Below are 23,315 nucleotides of genomic sequence, written 5' to 3' on the forward strand. Positions count from 1 at the left end.
GCCAAAGGTTTTTTTTGCCAGGCTTCTCTGTCAGCTCACTCCTTAAAATTTTTATATGCCATCTAAATCATAATATCTACGACTTCAAAATGAGGGTCACATGTGTATTTAATTTGCCCACCTTTCACACGCTATTTTTTCCAGATTTTTCGATCGCATGTTTCTTTCACTTTTCAGTATAAAAAAAAAGTGAAACTGAATTCGAATCAACAGTTTCCTGGCCCATAGCCGGGTGGTCTCTGGAAAGTGTGTCCTATCAGACAATTGCTTTCGTCTGGACACTCCCCTAATAAACGAGGGAGCTGGTTTTCCCCAAAGTTGGGTAAAAACAAACAAATCGGATTTTTGACCTCATTAAAAACTGTCCCGCAGAAAATGTTAACTGCTGAATAGTCGTAACGCTCGCAGAAAATCTTAACTCCGCGACTTCTATTTGACCTCATTAAGTGCGGACACCTGTCAATTCTCTTTCTACTTAAATAAATTCAAACGTCTTTCAGTTACTTTTTCTTGCTGGCCGAACGGTTAATGTGTCACGTTTTTTCACACTTTATTTTCCAACTTCGCCTCAGGACTTCAGGTTCCATCCTACCTACCTACCAAAACGTTTTTAACCCCCGACCCCGTGTTTCTTTTTGATTTAAGAGCACACACACCTCAAAACACCCGGGCAACGCTGCGTACCCCTGCATATGTGTTAATGTGTGTTTGTATGTCTGCCAAAAACTTTCGACACACACAACAAACACTAACAAAATTGGTATCGTTAGAAAGATCGCTCTCTCAGATAACAAATATGTAAAACTTGGCCAAAAAGATTAATTCTTTGACTGTCAACTGGGCCATTTTTTTTAAAGAGGGGGTCAGCTTTTGCATCAACATTTTTTGCAAATTCATTCACACCTCGCGATCTCAACATACATTTAAAACATGTTATTTCGAAGGCCCATGACATCCCAAGTGCACCATGGGCGAAACAGCTAACACGTTTGCTTTTTTTCACCTCCTTTTCTTTTGCATTACAGGTTTGATCCTAACAACTGCGGCTAATTTTTTTTTTTTTTTGCACTCACGCCTGCTATTATTTTAGTTATTTTTTTAGAGGGTTGGTTGCTCAATCGCCTTACTATACTAACTCTCTCCATCTGGGCAATACCGGGTACCCATGCCAGTTTAAAATAAAAACACATCACGTTCTTGCATTTCACAAAACCCCAATGTTGAGGGGGGGGGGGAATATCAGTAAAGGTGGCAAAAGAGAAGAGGGCAGGGGTGGAGAAAGAGAGACAGTGAGAGAGAGAACAAGATGGAGGGATAAAAGAAAAAAAAAAACTATAAAAACAGTAAAAACAAAAATATAAAGAAAAAATGTACTGTCGTGTTTGCCCCCATACTGTCAAGAGAAAATAAAATTGAGATTTTTAAATGCGATAACATGTCAACAAGTTGAAAATCATTACAAAAAAAATTTTTAACCATTAAAGTGTTTGAGGAGGGAGCAGGCACTTTACTACATAAAAACAATAATAAAAATTTATACATACAAATATATAAACATATACACATACCTATCTTTATATTTAATAAAAACAATTTAAAAAATTTGTACAAATATATGAACATATACATATAACTAACTTTATGTCTATTATATAAAACTCAAACATTGGTTTCTTTGTGTGTTTAAGCGTTGTTTGTGTGTCTGTATGTCCGCTAAAAACATTCCTCAGCCGTATCAGACCAAGTCGAAACTGGTACCATCTGAAAGAGCGATCCCTCAGACGCATAATATGTGAAAATTAAAAAAAAATTCTGTGTTTGTCAACTTGACCATTTCTTGCAAGCGGGGAGGTGGGGTCACTTTTTGCGTCAAGATTTTCGCAACTCACGAATGTGTACCAAACTGAAACTATGTTTAAAAACGTTATTTTATAGGGTCATGACGTCATAAGTCGTCGCTGTCCAATGGGCAAAAGCGTTTGCAAGTAACGTTTTCCCTTCTTTCGCGTTTCAAGTTGGTTCGAGCCTGCCTACTGCAGTTAATTTTTATTTATTTTATTTTTTTTTGCAGTCGCATGGACACTCACTGCTATTTTGATTGAAAGAAAAGTTGTTTTGATTTTTTTTTTTTTTTTTTTTTTTAAGAGGGCTTTCCAGCACATGGGCTACCGAAATATCTTTTTCTTTTTTTGGGCGATTCCGTTCTTTTGTGGGGGTTGCTCAATATCCTTATTATAGCAGCTCTGTCCAAACCGAACTTCATGTCCACTCAGACAATGCCGGGTATTCATGCTAGTATGATATAAATCTCAGCCGTCTGTGTGTTTGTGTGTTTGTATGTCCGCAAAAGTCTTTTGCAATCCGCATCAAATAGGCATGAACTTGAGAAAAAAAAAATGTGATCTCTCGGACACATAATATCAAAAAATTAGAAAAAAAAAAAAATCATGTAGAAAAGTTTTGCTTGAAGATAAAAACCTTGGTTTTGACACTGTTTGTTAATCACGCATGCACAAATGATCAATTCGTTGTTTTATTTTAGAAAGCTAAATTTGCACAGTCATAACATCTGTCATCATGGTCCGCTCGATAACATGTTCGCTTGGAAATTTGTTTTCTATTTTTTTTGTTTACAAAATTTTGCTTTCGCTACTGGCTTATAGCATCCAAGTCCCATTTTTTTGTTCTTGTTTTTAATTGACTCTATAAATTAAAATATATTTAACCATATTTTACGACCTGGCAACGTCAGGTGCCCTCCCTGCTAGTATATAATAAAAACAATAAATAAACCTTGTACATACAAATATATAAACATACACACATACATAACTTTATATACGTGCACTCCCTAAATGTTAAAATTTACAAAAATAATCTGTCCATGTTACTCAACATGTCGCCTAGAATATATATTCCAAAATTTAAAATGTGTGCAATTAATTTAGGTGTAAATCCTGCGCAGTTTGTTTAAAGCATTGTGTGTAATATACACAGTGCATCACAAAAGTGAGTACACCCCCTCACATTTCTGCAGATATTAAAGTACAGGGTGTTCCAAAAGTCTTGGGCACATTCCAAGTCCGCATATCTGCTTAATTGTGAATGGTAGTAAGATGAAAGCGGTGCCATTTTAAAGCTAAATGCATTAAGTTTTTTGTAAGGCTATACCAAAATATACCAGATATACCAGAAGTGTTTTTTTTTTTTAGTTCTAGAGATATTCAATGTCAAAATGTGCCAAAGACTTATGGAACACACTGTATATTTTTTCATGGGACAACACTGACAAAATGACACTTTGACATAAAGTTAGAAGTAGATGAAGTAAGTTCAAGGGACTTCTGCCATTACTAACCAGCAGAGCGTTACCATTATTGACTAAGGAAAATGTCTATCAGTGTGATGATGTACAAACATGAAACGTGGTCAATGAGGGATGAGGACATGTGTTGCATGGAGAGTATTGATATGAGAATGATATGATGTAATGTGAGTTTTAAAAACAAGACTACTCTTTATGACCTCAGAGAAAGATAAAATTTGCACAGGAGTTTTCAATGGTATGGTCACATTGAAAGAACTGATGAGAGTGCTCGAGATAGGAAATGTAGAAGGTAGCACATCCAGTTAATAAGGAGACGCCAAGGAAATTATGGGAGGAACTGATAAAAATGAAATTGAGAGAAAAAAAAATCATTAAAAACTTGGTCAGAGATAGTTTTAGATTAATTGTATAAAATTTGGTTTTCTAAACTTTCAAATTAAATTTACTAGGCACCTTCAATAAGTTTCCAAACTTTTTTTGTATAGTCCACAACAATTTTAAATTGTCATAAACTCTTGAAAATGCAGTATGTTATTGCTATACATCTTATGTGATGACTAATTTTTATGATTGCAGGTTCAAATGAACAGCTACAGCAGGAATTGGAATACACCCTACTAAAGCCTGATTGTCACAGCTGGTGAATTTTAAAAATGCAATCTGGACATGAGGATACTTAAGAAGAATGCTATGCAATAAAATTTTGTTTTAAATTTGGAAAATGCCACAGAAACGTATAGAATGCTTCAGACTGTTTGTGGACCATCGCATGAATCGAGCATCAGTTTTTAAGTGGCATAAGAGATTCAAAGAAGGCAGGAAGTCTGTAAAGAATGATGAGAGGTGTGGGAGGAGAAAGGAAGTCAGAACACCAGAGTTGATTGGCCAAATAAAGAATTTCATAGATAAGGATCATCATGTGCACAGTTTGATGTCAGTGTGGGAACTGTATACACAATTATTCGCGAGCAACTAAAGATGCAGAAGATTTGCATGAAGTTTGTCCCAAGAGTGCTCAAAGACAGTTCCTCACTCTCTATATAGTCCAGACTTCGCTTCCTGTGACTTTTGGTTATTTCCTAAGCTCAAGCAAAACCTTAGTGGCTGTTGTTATGAGACAATTGAGGAGAACAAAAAGGTTGTGACGAGGGTCATTGACACGCTCATACAAGAGGACTTCCATGGGGCCTTCCAGAAGATTTTGGAACAATACAATAAGTGCATTACTTCGAAGGGGACAAGAGTTTCAACTGTGTACTATCAAGAAAAGTGCCCATACAAAAAAAAAGTCTGGAAACTTATTGAAGAAAGCTCATTGTGATTGAATCATTTAATAGTTCTATTCATTGGCAGTTTTTTTTTTTTTTTACACGGTGGTCACCACTTATCAAGGCCCAGAAGCCACTCAGCGATAGGGGTTATTGCAAGTACAGTACGTTAGTGTGGAGATTTGATGAAGTGTTTACTTAAGGGGGCGGTTCATTAGGAATTTGTTAACGTTAGACTTGAAGACATCCAAGTTGTAGTCAGGTGGGAAGCAGGCAGACGGAACAAACAAGCTAATAATGGGCAAACCTAAAGATTTTATAAGTTATTTGATTATCACTTAAAAAAAGAAATGCTTTCCTTTGTTTGCCCAGCATTTTAAACAAACAACACTGCTTATTCAGACTGGCACGCATGGCTGCATTTAAAATGAAAGAAAATACAGAAATATCTGTATGACGTATGTACCAGTCATGAGAGGAGGATGAAAAATTCATAAAATCACATAATTTGATCAAATAGTTTTTTTTTGTTTTTTTCGTTGAAGAAAATCAAAATTTGCTTTTTTTTGATGATAGTGAAAAAAAAAAAGTGTCTGGCAAATCGGTGATCAAAGACAAATCACTGATTATCTCCCCTTCTTTGGTAAAACATTGCCCTGTCTGTCACTTATCAGTAAAAAAACAACAAATTTGTTTTTCATAAATAAAAAAGAACTACTTGATTAATTTTTGTGATTTTTTTTTTAACATACAATCTTCATTCCGTAAGCAGTAAAAATACAAAATATAAAAGTTTTTCTTTATTTTTGTTTATCGCTATAAAAAGTGCCAATCTGAATAAGCACTCAAAAAACACTATCAATCAGTCTTCTCCATCTCAGTACAGAACAATTGTAGCATAAGCAATGCCGGACGATGCCAGATAACCTTGCTAGCCTTGGATAAATTGGTTGTTTGAAATTAAATTCTAGTTGAAAAATGTTTATCTAAATATAAACTAGAAAGATAATGTTTACAGAAATAATATAAACAAAATGGGTTTTAGAACGATTAAATTAATAGTGTTGGGACGATTATTCGGAATCAGAAAAATTGGAACTTTTGGGGGCATCAGAATCGGAAAAATTGGAGTCATTTCCGATTCCAAAACGATTCTTTTAATTTTTCTTGGAAATTATAAAGAAACAAACACTGATGTATTTATTTATTAGAAGATTATTTATAAGAGATACTAATCAGGATATCTGGGTGCAATTTAATTATTTTATTGGTCAATTATGGCAAACAAAGTAAATAATCAAGAGTTTACTTATTTTTATTGCATTAGGAAACCATTTAGAATGCTCACACTTTGTTTTAGCACCTATATGATAAAAGTCAATACAATACCCCTTAGAGTTTGCAGTTAAATTAAAAGAATTAAGCCGATCCTGTTTTTGTTATCATCTTTCAAATAATCCTGTTTTATTGCAGTTTTTGCCACAAGTGAAAACACAGAAAAAAAATCTCATGTGTTTATCAAAATCTTGAATAAAATCCAGAAATTTAGAAATTTATCAATAAAAAGGAAATTATATCTACATTTAAAATTACAACTTCAATGGGATTTCTACTTTTTTTAGGCGATTATGTGTGAACACACTGAAAAAGAAAAATAATTATTGTAGAATTTAGAGTGGGTTGAGTTGCACATATAAATGTATCATAAAATGATCCTCTATTTCCAGGCCATTCTAACTTTTAGGGCAGTTAACCAAATTTTTTACCACTAATCTTAAGTCTGACAGACAGTGTCATAAAACCACTCCCTTCCCAAAGTTAGGGTTAGTACCATGAAAGAAGACATGTTTTTTATAACTATTCACAATGACATTTTACACTAAATTTTGACCAAGGTTTTAAAACAAATAAAATCGACTACATCATTAAAACACTGTCTGGTCCAAAAGAGTGATCATTTTCCATTAACTTTATATGCAAAACCAACTTTTTGTTGTTTTATTTATTATTTTTTTCAGGCCATTTACAAGTAATCGCCTGAAAAATGAAGAATCACATTTTTTTTTTCTTGGGGATTAGCATAGGTTGCAGAATTCTAATGACAGCTTTATTTCTGTCACAACAAAAAGTTAGAATTGTGAATTGGTGAAAAAAAGGAATAATTATTCAAAGTTTTCCACAATCACCTAAAAAAATTCCCCGTAATCTCTTAAAAAAAAGTACATTTTTTTTTGCAGAGGGAGGGGATGATGGTAATGATAACTAAAGATCTTAATGTACACATTTGCTGCTATTGTTATTATTGTTGCTATTGTTATTATTGTTATTATTGTTATTATTGTTGCTATTGTTATTATTGTTTCTATTGTTATTATTGTTGCTATTGTTATTATTGTTGCTATTGTTATTATTGTTTCTATTGTTATTATTGTTGCTATTGTTATTATTGTTGCTATTGTTATTATTGTTACTATTATTATTATTATTACGAATATGAACATTCTTGAACAGAACAGTCACAGAATAGTTCATCCCCCCCACTCAGAGATTCTCATATTAACAATGATTTTCTAAGAAATTATTTTAATAGGGGAACAAGGATTTTGTAAACTATTCTCTTTCTGCACTGTCTTCTTATGCATACAAATCATTGTGTATTTGTATATAAATATATAAAGGTATATATATATATATATGATGGACTCTCCGTCGATTTTCAACATATGTGACTCCGACAATTGACCTGAAGGTCTAGAACTCAGCGTGTCGACATTCACTTAGACGTATGTGGCATTTTAGTCCTGCTAGAGACTTGCAATGGCGACCGCAGTGGTTACAGACATATAAATGCGAGAATTTAGCTCCACACTGCTCAGTATTATTTTTTGACTTGATTCTCGCTTCTTTTAGTTTTTTGATGCAAAACGCCGAGAACTCCTTGATTTTTCTGTCACACATTTCTATCCACTTCCTTCTGTCTTTTGCAGTTAGCTCAATGTTGTTATATTCAATATTTAGAACCTGTAAATTAGACTTTATTTTGTCTTTGTAACACAACCATGGTCGTCCCACGTTTCGACGGCCTCTGTCTGATTGGCCATACAGGAGTTGCTTTGGTATCCTATCATCATCCATCATTATATATATATATATATATATATATATATATATATATATATACACCTTTGACTGAAATGGATGGCTATTTGTAGTGACCATATGTAACTGTTTACCCTCAAATAAAATATATATACACACACATACTTCCAGAGTGCATAAGGTGTCTGAGAACACCTTAAACACTTTTTGAAAAACAGAAAATGAAATTTACGATTTCTTGTAACAAAACAAATAAATATAATGTTAATCTATGTTTTATTCTGTATATATTCTCCTTCGGCTTTTATCACAGACTATTCGAGTGCGAAAGTAAACTTTGATCAGGTGGTTTTTATGTTCTTCATTGTTCGGGCTATTGTTTCCATCAGAGACGATTTGATGTTATGAGAATGCTTATTAACTTCATTTTCAACGACACCCCACACGTAATAATCCAAATGATTAAGTTCTGGTGAGTTAAGAGGTAAGTTTGGTAGGACATGATCAGGAAAATTTTTGGCCATCCAATCCTAGGTTTTGTGAGCTTTACAGGATGGTGCCAAATCTTGTTGGAAGGCACAGGCCCTTCCATTAGCTACATTATCTATCCAAGGCTTAACAAGGTTTGAAGAGTCTCAGCATAGGCATCTGCATTGGCTTTAAGGCCCCGTAGAAAAAAAAATGAAGAGGCATGATGTGCCCTTCACAGCTAACAACACTAAAAACCATTTTGTTCATGACAACATCACTAGCAGATTAACATGCTAACAAGCTCCCTCGATCAGATTTGTTCTTTTTGCAACAGAACCTCCTTTTTCTAATATATTGTCTTCGCTATAACTGAGGAGATGGATGTAATTTCCTTATGGGAAGAACCAAGAATTAGAGAAATTCTTTAAAAGGAGAATTATCGGGATAATACAAAGCTCAACAATTGACGTAAAGCTTATATATAGAACGAAAAACAATATAAAGACATATACTAATGCATATAAATTTGATTGTTCATTCAATAGGGAAATTACATCAATTAGAGCTATAGGTTATATATGATCTTTATACCTAGGCATTTTGAAGCCTAATGCTTCTCATCAGAAGAGAAGGTGCTAGGTAACATTAAAAATGTGATCTCTAGCAATAACTACATTAGGAACAATATAATGGGGTGTCTAAGGTAGAGGGTAAACAGTATAAATGTGGAAGGAGGAAAGTTGGAGATTCGAATACCTACATATAAAGAGCCTATATATCCAGTAATTGATCTAATCTCCCTACTGAATGAATGATTAAATTTATATGCATTAGTATATATCTCTATATTGTTGATTCTTTTTTCCGGCTATATGTGATGCCATCTGGGATCAATTGAAATGAATCTCATCTTTGGGAGGCTCCATGTTTTGACAAGCTCTGACCTTTACTCCCGATCTGAAATGGAACATGTACATCAAATCCGTTGCGAAGGTCACTTAGAAAATGTTGGGATCATTCTACCACTCCAGTAGATATCTCACTGTTGATGCAATCCTCTACCTGTGTAAGAGCAAAGTATGTTCTAGGATGGAGTAATGTTGCTACATCTAGGCAGGAGCTGCTTAGAATACCCTATGACAGAGTTCAAAACCGACATAATCTAGTGGCCGATGCCATTTTCTCTTCTCTGCAGCCTCTTTCTCACAGAAGAGACGTTGCGGACCTGCCTCTGGTCTACTGTTATTTTCATGGCAAGTGCTCCACTGAGTTCCAATCTATGGTCCCCCCTTGACAAAAACAGTATCAATAGATTCCCCCACTCTCTATCATGCCGAGACCTGAAGATGAGATTTTATTCATTATAAACCGTCCTTGGTGAACAAGTGCTATTTCCTATTAATTTCAGTGTTATGTGACCAGTAGTTTAGTTTATCAGTTAAATATTTACACACATCTTTTTTTAGATAGAAGAAAATCATTTTTAAGAGAATTCAGTTTTTCTAATACCCCCCCCCCTTTCTCCATGTTAAAAATCGCTTTCTAAGATCTTGCATATTTGGCTTGAACTCCCTTGTTCCTTCAACCTGTTTTCAAAATAGTGTCACGAGACAGTCGCTCCTTTATTAGCCACAAAATTTGATTTTCATATTTAAAAATAAAACTACTTGATCAATTTACCTGATTTTTGGTGTACGATATTTTCATTGTCACAGATACGTACATCATACAGATTTTTTTTAATTTTTGTAATATCAGGGGAATTCTGGACAAGCACCAACACTTTTGAAACCATGATGATTTCATGAAGTTCTCCAACCAAAATAATCCTATTTAAAAGATTTGATGAAATAGGTCTTGAACAAGACATTCTCTCTCTCTCTTTATATATATATATATAATATATATATATATATATATATATATATATATAACTACTTAATTTACTCACATAAAAGTAATATACGAAAGTATAGATTTATGCGTAAACTTTAAGTATTTACTTCAAAAGTGCTCAATAGGTAGGTAAAGCTAGTTAGTAAGTTATAAAATGTATATAGCGATTAAGCTACACTGAATATTCCGCGTTTCATCCACTATAGGATTCTTCAGGCTTATGCGCCTAAGCCTGAAGAATCCTAGAGTGGATGAAACGTGGAATATTCAGTGTAGCTTAATCGCCATATACATTTTATAACTTACTATATATATATATATATATATATATATATATATATATATGTATAGTCTGTTTATTATAGAAACATTATTGGTTACATATGTGCATACATGTTTCAGTGGAATCTCAATTTACAGAGACCCACGTCATCAAACCGAGAAAAGGAGCAATACTGAAGGCAAAATACAGTTTTCATATTAATAACAATCTTATGTTTCTGAAATTTATTATTTGGAATCTTCGGACTACTGTTTTTATCTTGAGTGTTTTTTTTTCAAAACATTTCAGCCTATGTAAAATCCAATCTTCTTCAGGGAATTTTTCTGTCAAACTGCATGGAATTTCAAATGGAACCTTTTATTTAATACACGGAGGTAGCATGCTCTTATTCTGTCAGCCTAATTGTATTTTAAGTGTCTCCCACACTGATGATTGACTTTCAGCCTCCAGAAGAGGAACTTTACAACTGAATTTTTATGCCACGGATAAAGTAGTTGGTAAAATTCTGCTGCAAATTCAATTCGACAGAAAGATTCCAGAGTTCAACACAATACACCAGAAGAAGCTCGGAGCTTAAACTGAACAAAATGTTCCATTCAACAGAAAGATTCCAGAAACAAAATTTTATGAAAATAACACTCAAGATGAGAACAATAGTTCAAAAAATCTAAATAATACAAACACTACATATGAAAATAGATTGCCAGCCAGAGCGATCTAGCTTGAGAAACTCTCAACAGTCAATTGGCAAAGAGAAGAGAAATCAATCGAACACTACCGACCTTTAATGCAAACACCATTGTTGATTGAACATTTTCTTCATACTGATATCCTAAAAGAAAAACAAACATTTGTTATTTCATAGTTAGACAAACTTACTGGATGCATGAAGGGTGGTGATAGTGTCGTCTGAAACTCTTTGCAGAGGTGATACGGCGTAGAATCCGGCTCCATTTCCGGTATTGATGACGTCATGTAGGATGGAGAATTATGCCGTGGGGACAAGGATTGGAGTTGAGAGCTGACTGGTGTCAGGCTTGAGGAACTACATACAGCTTGTCCTTGTGGGGGAACACGTTGCTGGTTACCCATCTGGTAAAGTCGAACTTGACTAGGTTGACGAAGTACACTCGTCATGTGAGAAGGTAAACTATGGAAGGAAAAGAAAAGAGAAAAGACGTAGGTATTAGTATTAGTGCAGATGTTGAATATCCATGCCAGAAAGGTCAACCGACAAGAATAAAACATACTCAATACAGAAACGCCACTGGCCAGAAGAAAAATAAAAAGTTCACTGTAGGAAATAAAATAAAAAGTTTAAGGTCGGTGATCTTATTTACTATAATATGCCAGTCCGAGAAGGGAAGTTAGATAAACGTTGGACCCTCTGGAACAAACAGGACCAGTTTCCTATGTAATCTGGAATCAGATTGCCAATCACTTCAAATTAGCAGAGTCGGAGTTCAAGGTAGAGCCAACGTCACAAACGAAGAGAAGGAAGCCAAGAAAGGCAACATTGGTTGAACTTTCAGAAATGGAAACCTCCGAAGAGAAAGAAGAATCTATCAAGGTTGACGTGGATGTCATGAGAGGTCTAAGGAGTAGAAATGAGAAGTAGGCGACCCCGGACCCCAAAACAGACTCCTGATTAGGGAGAACCTCCTGTCAGAGGCAGCCCCTGATAGGGATCAAGACACCACTATCCAGGTTATGCTATCTAACAAAAGTTAGCTGCAGACGGTTTGATAGTTTTTTTTATAGCATATCAATCATTTTCAGGGCATTTAATGCAGAATCCAGTATTTTCAGAAAAAAATGTTTATGCTTCAATATTTTTATATCTTTAAATATTTGTTTGGTTTAATTGTTTTGTAGAGGAAAATTGTTGTTTTTGTTTTTTGACTTCACAGAACATGGTTGAGTTTTACAAAGGGGAAATAGGTCAGGATTGATTGGTTGGTTGTTTTAGGCATATCAACCCTTTCCGTGTTATTTAATGCCGAATCCAAAGATTTTGAAGAAAAAATTTTTAATAGAATATATTTGTTGTTTTCAAGTCAGTTTCTATTTAACCCATAGTTGGGACCCTAACAGGTACTACCACTCTCGGTCAGAGTGGACCTGGGAGCAATGGCAATTAAAGGGTAGCTCCACACTCCCCAAAGCCCACAAGCAGGGGCCTCACCACTGGATATAGTTTAAGGTCATATCCAGGACCAATAGGTCAGGAAGTCAGTACCTTCAGACAGCCTGATCTGGTAACCTCAGTTAGCTGCAGACGGAAACACAAAATAAAAATCCTAAGGATGTGGCTATTTTTTCACAGCAGAGGCATGATCTACATGCACTGGGTTCCCACTGGACAGACAGTCAACGAGGAATACTATGTTGAGAATTTAAGGGAGTTCAGGAAGAGATTCTGTCGGAAGAGGCCAACACTCTTCATATTGGATTAGTGGCATTTCCACCAGACAATGTACCAGTCCACAACTCCATCCTCATCACAGACTATTTGACCAAGATGGGCATCAAGACAGTTCCTTACCCTCCCTGTAGTTTCCTTGTTTCCTAAACTCAAGGAAAACCTTATAGGCTGTCATTATGAGACAATTGAGGAGATGAAAGAGGCTGTGAAGAGAGTCATTAACACACTAATACAAAAGGACTTCCATGCGGCCTTTCAGAATTTGTTTGAACGATACAACAAGTGTATTGCAGCGAGAGGAGATTACTTCGAAGGGGACTAGAGTTTCATGTGTGTACTATTAATAAAAGTGTCCATACGAAAAAAGTCTGGAAACTTATTGAAGGCACCTTGTATATACATTATGTGTGCACTGGGCAATATCTGATGAGATCCCAAAATCCAATTTTTTATTTGGATATTTATCAATTATCTATTTGCCTGTCTAATACCAAAAAGTACTCAAGTCTTTATTTGATTTATTTTTTAGCATCTTTATTTATCTTTATCATTTTAGATGCTAATTCCCATATCACAAAGTGGTTCTTCAGAATGAGATCTTCCTGGTATAATTATACTCAAAATTATTTATTCATTTATAATTATTATAATTAGTATTTAAAATTCATATATTAGTGAAATAGTAACTGGATTGGGTTTAGACTTTTTTTATTACTGATATTTTCCACTGAAGAGCCATGAATTTAACAGCTGTCCTAGTTTTAAATCTCTGAAACAGCTACAGGGTAAACAGCTGATGACCTCCATTTTTTAGTTCACAAGTTAAGGTTTCTTGTTCATTTTTCGCTGCTATATAGTTGAACTATACAGCAGTAAACCATTCCTTTTGTAATTGCGAATTTTACCATGCTAAGTTGGATTTAATTAAAGTAAAAAGAAAAAAAAAAAAAAGAAATTTAAACATTTGTTTTAACAATAAATACGAAGAAGCTTCTATAAAATATATATATATTAGTGATGGGACGATTCAATATTTTTTTTCCAATTCCGATACAATTTCGAATTCTTTTAAATTTCTAAATATATAGTTTGTTTTTTTTTGGAGGAAGGGGATGACTACAAAAATCATGTAATATGTGCATATATTTTCGCAAACGTAAATATACGCTTGTTGGGTGTTACCTATAGATTTTTGTTTTACTGGTAGTTTGTAAGTCAAGAAATATTTATCATTAATACAAGCTATGGAAATTTAAGTTTTAAATAAAAACAAACAAAAAGAAAAAAAACATCGCAAAAATCGTTTTTCACATTGTAAAATAGACACACATTTTCCGACTCCAATACCCCAGAAAGTTCCACTTTTTTCGATTCCCAATTCCTATATATATATATATATATATATATATATATATATATTTAAAGTGATGGTTGAGTAGTTCCAACGAGAGAAAAAATGTATATTTAAAAGAGTGTAGCCATCAACAATTGTGGGTTTTTTTTTAAAGGTTTTCATCATATTTTTATTTTAAAATATTTTTATAACGCGTTTCGAGCTTAGGGTGTGCTCTCTTCAGATATTTTCGTAAAAAGTTTTTCTTTAAAATGGGAGTTTGTAGATATGCCTCCGCTGATATTAAATATGTTTTTCAGAGTGATGCGATGCGTGTGTTCAGTGTTCAGACATTCTGTCTCCAACTGTAAGTGTTCACAGTGTCGGTCAAAGTTAGTTTCAAAGAGTGTTTTTTAGTCCATATGGTGAAGGTTTTTATGGCTTTTTTAGGGTTCTTTTTAAAGACTTTCTTTCCCCATGTATAGCATACACTCACACACAATCACATACGCATACATATACATTCATGTACATGTACACATGCACACGCACACGTACGCAGGCACACACACATACACACACGTACATACATAGAAATATATGTAGGAGCATACATATATACACATATACATACCCACCTACACACTCACACACGTACTCGCATACATCCACCGCTAACAATTATTTTTATTTTTTCATTTTATATATATATATATATATACTTTTTTTTTTTTTTTTCCAACCAAAACACGCATGTATATATGCGCTTAATCATTCAGACATACGTACACGCGCGCACACACACACACAAGTAAGATGGAGAATAGGTAGAAGATATATATACACACACATACACACATATGTACACACATATGTATGTGCACATACACTCACAAACATCCACATACTATGTAGGCACACACACATACACACACACATGCACACACACAGACATATGCAGGGGCTCACACATACGCGTATATCCATATCCACACGAACACATTTACCCACTCATACATGTGCATACATATGTATATATATATACATATACACACATACATACGGATGTGTATACACTCATCCACCCATATATATATATGGGCACATGCACTCACAATCACACACACACATACATATTCATATATTCCACCTTATGTATATATTGGTTGAAGTTTCCTTTCCAATCCATGCACATATGCATACATGGATTCGGTCACCCAAACATAAGTGCACGTATATATACAAACAAGATGTAGCATAGATAACAGATGATATATAATTATACACACACGCATACACAATCATATGTGCACACATGTATATATATAAAATTCAAAAATTTAACGGTTTAAAGCCAAACAAGTGCAGGATCTCTTTCAATTAATAAATATATTTATTCATTAAAATTAAATTCAATATTTGGATTCATAACAGAATCTTTATCAAGAAAATGCAGTTTTTTTTTTTTCTTCGCCATGGCGAATAAAAGAAAAAAAAAAAAGACCATGAAAAAAATTTGTATTTTCCTGATTAAAATTCTGTTACGAGTCGAAATATCAAATTTCATTTCTTATAAATAATATTTGTTATTGAAAGATTCTGCACTTCTTTGGCTTTAAATTGTTAATTTTTTTATTCCATACCAACAGTGGACTTTTTATTACTTATATATAATATATATATATATATATATATATATATATATATATAGTAATTTATAAAATATATATGGCGACTAAGCTACACTGAATATTCTGCGTTTCATCCACTGTAGGATTCGTCAGGCTTATGCGCGAATTTTGTGGTTGCTTCTTGTTTTTATATATGTTGAGGATTTCTAGTTAGCCAATCAGCTTTCTAGTATCCACCGCGCCCTATATAAAAAAAAAAAATAAAAAAAAGAGGGAAAAGATCTACCTTAAACCACTAACCTAGTTCAAAAACAGATCCTTTGTTCGATAAAATGCATGCCCATATGATAAGAGGGGGCACGGTGGATACTAGAAAGCTGATTGGCTAACTAGAAATCCTCAACATATATAAAAACAAGAAGCAACCACAAAATTCACGCATAAGCCTGACGAATCCTACAGTGGATGAAACGCGGAATATTCAGTGTAGTTTAATCACCATATATATTTTATAAATTACTAACTAGCTCTACCTACGTATTGAGCACATTTGAAGTAAATACTTAAAGTTTACGCATAAATCTATACTTTCGTATATTAAATTTATGTGAGTAAATGAAGTAGTTATATATATATATTTATATGAATCTCTTGTATATATATATATATATGAATCTCATATATATATATATGAATCTCATATATATATATATATGAATCTCTTATATATATATATATATGAATCTCTTATATATATATATATATATGAATCTCTTTTATATATATATATATATGAATCTCTTTTATATATATATATATATATATGAATCTCTTATATATATATATATATATATATATATATATATATATGAATCTCATATATATATATATATATATGAATCTCTTATATATATATATATATATATATATATATATATATATGAATCTCATATATATATATATATATATATATGAATCTCATATATATATATATATATATATATATATATGAATCTCATATATATATATATATATATATATATATATATATGAATCTCATATATATATATATATATATATATATGAATCTCATATATATATATATATATATATATATATATATATGAATCTCATATATATATATATATATATATATATATATATATATGAATCTCATATATATATATATATATATATATATGAATATGAATCTCTTATATATAAATAGATATATATATATATGAATCTCTTATATATATATATGAATCTCTTATATATATATATATGAATCTCTTATATATATATATGAATCTCTTATATATATATATGAATCTCTTATATATATATATATGAATCTCTTATATATATATATATGAATCTCTTATATATATATATATATATATATATATGAATCTCATATATATATATATATATATATATGAATCTCATATATATATATATATATATATATATATATGAATCTCATATATATATATATATATATATATATATATATGAATCTCATATATATATATATATATATATATGAATCTCTTATATATATATATATGAATCTCTTATATATATATATATATATATGAATCTCATATATATATATATATATATGAATCTCATATATATATATATATATATGAATCTCATATATATATATATATATGAATCTCTTATATATATATATATATATATATGAATCTCTTATATATATATATATATGCATCTCTTATATCTATATATATATGAATCTCTTATATATATATATATATATATATGAATCTCTTATATATATATATATATGAATCTCATATATATATATATATATATATATGAATCTCTTATATATATATATATATGAATCTCATATATATATATATATATGAATCTCATATATATATATATATATGAATCTCATATATATATATATATATGAATCTCTTATATATATATATATATATATCTTATATATATATATATATATATCTTATATATATATATATATATATCTTATATATATATATATATATCTTATATATATATATATCTTATATATATATATATATATCTTATATATATATATATATATCTTATATATATATATATATATCTCTTATATATATATATATATATCTTATATATATATATATATCTTATATATATATATATATATCTTATATATATATATATATATCTCTTATATATATATATATATATCTTATATATATATATATATATATCTCTTATATATATATATATATATATATATATATATGAATCTCATATATATATATATATATATATATATGAATCTCATATATATATATATATATATATATATATATGAATCTCATATATATATATATATATATGAATCTCATATATATATATATATATGAATCTCATATATATATATATATATATATATATATATGAATCTCATATATATATATATATATATATGAATCTCATATATATATATATATATATATATGAATCTCATATATATATATATATATATATATGAATCTCATATATATATATATATATATATGAATCTCATATATATATATATATATATATATATGAATCTCATATATATATATATATATGAATCTCATATATATATATATATATGAATCTCATATATATATATATATATATATATATATATGAATCTCATATATATATATATATATGAATCTCATATATATATATATATATATATATATATGAATCTCATATATATATATATATATATATGAATCTCATATATATATATATATATGAATCTCATATATATATATATATATATATATATATATATGAATCTCATATATATATATATATATATATGAATCTCATATATATATATATATATGAATCTCATATATATATATATATATATATATGAATCTCATATATATATATATATATATATATATGAATCTCATATATATATATATATATGAATCTCATATATATATATATATATATATATATATGAATCTCATATATATATATATATGAATCTCTTATATATATATATATATATATATATATGAATCTCTTATATATATATATATATATATATATATATATATATATATGAATCTCTTATATATATATATATATATATATATATATATATGAATCTCTTATATATATATATATATATATATATATATATATATATATATGAATCTCTTATATATATATATATATATATATATATATATATGAATCTCTTATATATATATATATATATATATATATATGAATCTCTTATATATATATATATATATATATATATATATATATGAATCTCTTATATATATATATATATATATATATATATGAATCTCTTATATATATATATATATATATATATATATATATGAATCTCTTATATATATATATATATATATATATATATATATGAATCTCTTATATATATATATATATATATATATATGAATCTCTTATATATATATATATATATATGAATCTCTTATATATATATATATATATATATATATATATATATATGAATCTCATATATATATATATATATATATGAATCTCTTATATACTCTTATATATATATATATATATATATATGAATCTCTTATATATATATATATATATATATATATATATGAATCTCTTATATATATATATATATATATATATATGAATCTCTTATATATATATATATATATATATATATGAATCTCTTATATATATATATATATATATATATATATATGAATCTCTTATATATATATATATATATATGAATCTCTTATATATATATATATATATATGAATCTCTTATATATATATATATATATATATATATGAATCTCTTATATATATATATATATATATATATATATATATGAATCTCTTATATATATATATATATATATATATATATATATATATATATATGAATCTCTTATATATATATATATATATATATATATATATGAATCTCTTATATATATATATATATATATATATATATATATGAATCTCTTATATATATATATATATATATATATATATATATGAATCTCTTATATATATATATATATATATATATATATATGAATCTCTTATATATATATATATATATATATATATATATATGAATCTCTTATATAACTCGGGGGTTTTTTATATTCAAAAGTAATGGACTAATGAATTCAACGAGGTTGTTAGATAGTGCTCAATAAAAAGAGCTGATAATACTTGTTTATTGTTATATAAACATGCTCACATCCCGCTGCTACAAATAGCCACTTGTTTCAATCAAACAACAGATATCATCAGGCAGCGACTTGACTATTCAAAAGTTCAATTGAAACAAGTGGCTATTTGTAGCAGCGGGATGTGAGCATGTTTATATAACAATAAACAAGTATTATCAGCTCTTTTTATTGAGCACTATCTAACAACCTCGTTGAATTCATTAGTCCATTACTTTTGAATATAAAAAAAACCCGAGTATATATATATATATATATATATATATATAAGAGATTCATATATATATATATATATATATATAAGAGATTCATTGCAGCGGGATGTGAGCATGTTTATATAACAATAAACAAGTATATATATATATATATATATGAATCTCTTATATATATATATATATATATATATATATGAATCTCATATATATATATATATATATGAATCTCATATATATATATATATATATGAATCTCATATATATATATATATATATGAATCTCATATATATATATATATATATGAATCTCATATATATATATATATATATGAATCTCATATATATATATATATATATATGAATCTCTTATATATATATATATATATGAATCTCTTATATATATATATATATATATGAATCTCTTATATATTATATATATATGAATCTCATATATATATATATATGAATCTCTTATATATATATATATATGAATCTCTTATATATATATATATGAATCTCTTATATATATATATATATATGAATCTCTTATATATATATATATGAATCTCTTATATATATATATATATATGAATCTCTTATATATATATATATGAATCTCTTATATATATATATATATATATATGAATCTCTTATATATATATATATATATATGAATCTCTTATATATATATATATATATATGAATCTCTTATATATATATATATATATATGAATCTCTTATATATATATATATATATATGAATCTCTTATATATATATATATATATATGAATCTCTTATATATATATATATATATATGAATCTCTTATATATATATATATATATATGAATCTCTTATATATATATATATATATATGAATCTCTTATATATATATATATATATGAATCTCTTATATATATATATATATATGAATCTCATATATATATATATATATATATGAATCTCTTATATATATATATATATATGAATCTCTTATATATATATATATATATATGAATCTCTTATATATATATATATATATATGAATCTCATATATATATATATATATGAATCTCTTATATATATATATATATATATATGAATCTCTTATATATATATATATATATATATATATGAATCTCTTATATATATATATATATATATATATATATGAATCTCTTATATATATATATATATATATATATATATATATGAATCTCTTATATATATATATATATATATATATATATATATATATATATATATGAAAGTGTTAATAAAGCTGAACATGAGAGTTTTTTTTAATTAAATAAACACATTGTTTATTTAATTAAAAAAACATATTGTTTATTTAATTAAAAATTTTATACAAATTGGAGGTTATGAATTTAAATTTCTTTCAGAAAATATAATTTGAAAAAGAAAATTTTTTAAATTTAAAATTTCTAACCTACAATTTTTAATCTGCTCTATCACAAGACTGATTAATCTGTGATTTAATTCATCTTGTTATTTTGGTATATATATATATATATATATATGTGTATTTAATAAATATTGAAAATTATGTTAAAATTGGACAATCCTGATTTTTTTTAGCGCATTTTTTTTTTTTTTTCAATTTATATATATCTCGGACTGAGCAATAAAAATGAAAGTAATTTGTTTTTAATTCCAAAAATAATTATAATATATATATATATATATATATATATATATATATATATACTTACCGTTATATCTATTTAATCAATTTTTATTAATGATTTTCCATGTCTAACTGACGTTAGCAAATAGGGTGAATACCGTTATATCTATTTGCTAATATTTTCTCCTCTGAAGAGATGGTAGGCATCTAAACTCTATAGGATAAGGAGATAAAATTTCTAAAGTATTCTTTGTCTTACTTGGAATAAAAAATCCTTTGAATAAAGGTTTTTTTAATTTCATTGAATCACTTTAATTTGCTATTATTCCATGGATTTCGGCCTCTTGGATTATTTTGGACCATCTTCCAATTACGCGATTTCCTTGGATTTTACTTGTGCGAATGGAAAATTAAATTAACTTTCTTGGATTTACATTTTTGGATTTTACCGTCATTGGATACTTTACCTTTCACCTGACTGTCCATTCACGTCAAATCACCTTTTTCTTCACCATGTTCCCTCTACTTCACTTTTTGTTATCAAGTAAGATCTTTGACTTACTTGCAGTTTCATCAAATACTTTTGTATGCAAAATCCGATCCCGCATTTTGCTAATTCCTACCCTCTGATGAGAAGGAAAGTATTTCTTTGAAACTCCGCGGATTTAGGACTATCCACTTATTAAGTGTTTCCTTTTCAGATTAAATATGTTTTTAACTCTTTTTCAAAGTGTTTTTAACATGATTTATTAACTATTTGCTCTTTATATATATATATATATATATATATATATATATATATATATATATATATATATACAAAAAGAGTGGAATGATAAAAGTCTCCTCCCCCTCCCCCCCCCCCCAAAAAAACACTACAGCTTTATTTTAAAACTTATTGAAAAAAACAATTCAGGTAAGTTGATTATGTAGTAGAACTCACATCTATTAAATGTAGCCACCTTCAGCCTCAATCACCACTTCGATACAGGTCTGGAACTTTCTACAAATGACAGCAGGAGCTCAGCAAATACTTGGCAGATGATGGCGATCAGGTTAGCTTTGGTGTTGTAGGAGATCATGTTGGTGATGTTCTCAACGTATGACCAAACAAAGTAGTCCAGCAAACTCAGGTAAGGGAAGGAGTAGGGCTAGAGAGAGAAGGGTACAAAGTCATAGCACTCCTTCTAAAGCCAATCCTGTGTCTCTTTGAAGATGTGAGGTGGCATGATGTGGTCCTTACTTGAAATCATACCAAAGACCATAATCGTGACTGGAAACGGTTTTCATCACTCTGGGCATATCCCTGTTATTCGTGGCAATTCATTGTGATGCATTTTGAGGGTGCCAACAATGGTCTTGTTATAACTTGGATCAGTAGAAAGCATGAATTGTACAGCAGCACATCTCAGATCTCACTCGTTGAACATTGT

General features: G+C 28.6%; 1 protein-coding gene across 3 annotated transcripts in view; it reads right to left on the bottom strand.

Annotated features, from left to right (window-relative positions):
• LOC145266290 (disks large homolog 5-like) overlaps positions 1 to 23,315 on the bottom strand; it is a 317,592-nt gene that overhangs the window by 94,509 nt on the left and 199,768 nt on the right. For all 3 annotated transcript variants that reach the window (XM_080121835.1, XM_080121834.1, XM_080121836.1), the window contains exon 11: positions 11,225 to 11,495. In XM_080121835.1, coding sequence (XP_079977961.1) covers positions 11,225 to 11,495 — 271 coding nt within the window. The remainder of the gene's footprint in view (positions 1 to 11,224; positions 11,496 to 23,315) is intronic.

The sequence above is a fragment of the Euprymna scolopes genome, chromosome 41, assembly GCF_053919585.1.
Source record: "Euprymna scolopes isolate OS-2025 chromosome 41, ASM5391958v1, whole genome shotgun sequence".
Classification (NCBI taxonomy): Eukaryota; Metazoa; Mollusca; class Cephalopoda; order Sepiida; family Sepiolidae; genus Euprymna; species Euprymna scolopes.